General features: G+C 34.5%; 1 protein-coding gene across 1 annotated transcript in view; it reads right to left on the bottom strand.

The window, feature by feature from the left end:
* Nucleotides 1-677: 677 nt before the first annotated feature.
* Nucleotides 678-3,882, bottom strand: part of LOC121308824 (homeobox protein XHOX-3-like) — a 3,581-nt gene continuing 376 nt past the window's right edge. Inside the window, exons 1-3 of the mRNA XM_041241490.1 lie at nt 3,813-3,882; nt 2,135-2,358; nt 678-1,277 (exon numbers count right to left, since the gene is read on the bottom strand). The exon at nt 3,813-3,882 is cut by the window's right edge and continues 376 nt beyond it. Of these exons, the coding sequence (XP_041097424.1) occupies nt 750-1,277; nt 2,135-2,358; nt 3,813-3,882 (822 nt within the window). The 3' untranslated portion in view covers nt 678-749. The remainder of the gene's footprint in view (nt 1,278-2,134; nt 2,359-3,812) is intronic.

The raw sequence follows: 3,882 nt of genomic DNA, 5'->3' as shown, positions 1-3,882 counted from the left end.
TGCACATTCCAGCTTGTTACACTAGGACATCAACTTCAGAGGACAAATAATTATAATCCATAGGGTTTAACAGTTTTACAAAGCAGGAAACTTACAAAGGCTTGACAGAGAATACTACAAATAATAATAATAATAATAATAAAGCTTTAACCATATTGTGTAATTACACCATCCCTCGTGTCGGTAAAAGTTCATGATTCTTCTTTGTAAAGACTGTTTCTGTTGCTTTTTTGACATGATGTTTTCAAGTTTTCACCCATATGACGGACCCCCCTATATATATATATATATATATATATATATATATATATATATATATATATATATATATATATATATATATATATATATAATATTTTATATATATCATTTCAGATTGTATGTACGTTTAAAATGCTTTCTGTGGTTTAGCATTATCCTAGCTAACGAAATGCTTTCACGTAATAGGATCGATTTTTACTTAGTGGTAAACCTTCTTGCAGGAAGAACGTCCACGCTGTGCCAAAAGTTCGGACGGTTAACTCAATCAAGACTGCCCTGTCAAAACAAGCATGTTCTGTTACCGACAGTTTTGTTCGTACTTCCTCTATGATATATAGATATATATATATATATATTATATATATATATATATATATATATATAATATATATATATATATAATGGTTATTCTTGAAATGTGGTAAAATATATTAAACTTCGTAATGTTTTTACACCGATACACAGCATTTAATTAAAAGACCTGAGTTTTATCTAGTTAAAGGTACTTCTTCTCTCTGGTCCAGGGAAACTGCGGAGGTTTTGCTTAGCACAGACGGCGTAAAGGTCAGAAAGCTATCAGTCCTACTGGTGGATGAACAGGTGAAGTCTGGTCCCGAAGACCTCTGAGACAAGCCGTTAGACTGGCTAGAATGACAGGATAGGCATGAACACGGGCTTCCCCCAGCGCCGCTGAGTCCGTGGGCAGGTGAAGGGTAGAGAGAAGGGTGTCTGAATGCGCACAGCAGCTCTGGTCTTGGGTAAGGGTGAGACAGGACCCTGAAGGTATCTAATGGTCTCAGAGGGGTGCTGAAAGGAGTTGCTGAAGCTGCGCTGGCACCCATAGCCATGTGTGAATAATACGGAAGGGGCAGGTGGGAAGGAAAAGGGTAAGGCAAGTTCCCGGTGGCCGCTGCATGGCTCATCATGTAGGTGTAGAACGCAGGATCCGCAGGGTGAGGCCAGGTCAAGGCCAAACGCTGCCTCTTGTCTTTCATTCTACGATTCTGGAACCACACCTGCAAAGAAAATGGAAGACATTTTTTAAGAACCTTTTTTTTGTACAATTTGGTGTTTTTTAAAAAATGAGAAGATGCAAAAATAATAATTGCAGAAACAAAAATCTAGACTGATAGGCCATTTTTCATTTGTATGAACAACAATTCATCTGCTGGAGTATTTTTTTGGTTTGTTTTTTGTTGCTTTCTTGTTTCATTGCTTTCATTGCTGGGCTAACAATTACCATTCTATTTGTGCTTGTTTTCTGGATGAGGTATATTTGTTACTGCATACAATCCTACATATGTGTTCTTTCATTATAAACTGCAGTGTTACAAACCATAGCAGCATACTAGTTAAAAACGCATTAGTAATTGTATTTGATTCTGTTATGAGTAATTTTCATGTGCAGAAATAAACCAACCTAATAGTTTAAATGTAGTGTGTGTGTGTGTGTGTATCTATCTATCTATCTACTATATATATATATATATATATATATATACATACATATATATATATATATATATATATATATATATATATATATATATAATATATATTATATAAGACACACACATACACACGCATATATATATATATATATATATATATATATATATATATATATATATATATATATATATATATATATATATATATATAAGCGTAGTTTTTGGAATGTGGCGCATAAAACTCGCCACAATATTGAAATGTAAGACTTTTATGTGGTCGTGCAAGCTTTTTATTTAAACTAAATGAAACAAACTTTGGCTTATACTTTTTAAAGACATGAAATGCCTGCTGGAGCTCTTAATTGCTTAAAATTTCTAAATTATGTTTATTTAGATTCCTAAAACATGAGTATTAATTTTACCTTAATAGTTGTTTCTGGGAGATTTAAAGCAGATGCTAGTTCACACCTCCTTGGTCTGGACACATAATTTTCCCGGTAGAATTCCTTTTCCAACCGGCCGATTTGTTCCCGAGTGAAAGCTGTCCTGTAGCGGCGATCGGCTGCGCAGGCCGCAGAGCTCTGAGAACTGCTCATCCCGGCATCAACACCGCTTCCATGGTTACTCAGGGAATCCCCGGACTGACCTAGAATGGAACACAGGTAAAAGATGAGCACGATCCAAAACTAGAGTAGAAGTGTATTCTTTCTTTCTTTCTTTCTTTCTTTCTTTCTTTCTTTCTTTCTTTCTTTCTTTCTTTCTTTCGTTTAAGTTTTACGTTTCTTTTGAAAGACAATACTGTATTGTCAAATGGTTGAGTCAAATATTTAGCTTAGTTAGGCCTACACAAATTTACTAGATACAAATACATATCTGATCACTTAACGAGTTGCTTCAAAAGATGTTTTATATTTAACAGCAATGAAAATACTGAAAAAAATATGTAAACACCTTTTATTTAATGTGTGCCTGTGTTAAAAACAAAACAAAAAAACAACAACAACTATAGTTTGTGTGAAATAACATAAATATAGCAGATACAATTAACAACATCAGATGATAGTGACAGCGCCGGCTCTTATTAGGTCTGAAATCAGTGTATTTTGTATCTTGCTCTCAATTGTACTGTAATTATTGATATGTATTTTTTTATTTTTTTTTTGTATAAAACTGTAAGTCGCCCTAGGTAAGGGCGCCTGCTAATAAATAAATAAATAAATAAATAATAGGCTATAGAAATTCTGATTTTCAAACTTGACATACTTGCGTACATCAGATGATTCGCATATCTGTGGAAGCAGGTTGGGTGATCCTGACAGAACTAGCACATCAAGTTAAATATAGAGGCAGTTCTCTGATAATTTACAGAGGATAATTCTATTAGCTCATAACACTGTTTTTGGTAACAGTATGTCATCATTTGCTTTCAAATGCAGCAACGTCTTATTGTCCCTGTATTTACACAGCGACTATTTCCGAAGTGGCGCCGGGGAGCCGGTTTTAAAGGTGTCAAGGTAATTGGGAGCAATGGTAAAGGGGTTAATACAACCCGCTGCAGTTTCTTTTGAGTGAACGAGTCAATAATCATTTCGCGGTCTTTTAATGTGATTTCTGTAACTCAAAACCAAATAAGTCCGGTCATGAAAAATAATGTCCCATACATTTGTAGTCTGTACAGCAGCTTTAGCGATAATTTATAAAACACACACACACACACACACACACACACACACACACACACACACACACACACACACACACACAAAGAAAACCATTGACGTGTTGATTAAAGGAAATAGGCTATATATCAATCCGATCTATATATAAAAATAAATTAAATAAACTTAAAAATACGTTATCATATTGCATGCAATCAAATGTAAAACACAGTTGTTATCTTCTGTAAATATGGAACCTGTCTAATGTACATACCAGTGTACAGGTTACAGATCGCGATGCTATTCCAGGTAATATTTTATATGCAAAATAGATACAATGCAAATACGCATGGTATTATATTCTCACAACCTTAAAACATCAGCAAGTGCGACGCAATACATTAAGCATAGCATAAAGTACATCTTTAGATACCATCTTTACCTTTGCTGTTTGCATAATCCATATTCCCGGATGTGCAGTTCGGGGTGCAGCTGACATCTATTTCTTCATA

This window comes from Polyodon spathula, chromosome 3 (assembly GCF_017654505.1).
Source record: "Polyodon spathula isolate WHYD16114869_AA chromosome 3, ASM1765450v1, whole genome shotgun sequence".
Classification (NCBI taxonomy): Eukaryota; Metazoa; Chordata; class Actinopteri; order Acipenseriformes; family Polyodontidae; genus Polyodon; species Polyodon spathula.
Note: the sequence above shows the minus strand (reverse complement) of the source record. Positions and strands in the feature narration are given on the sequence as shown.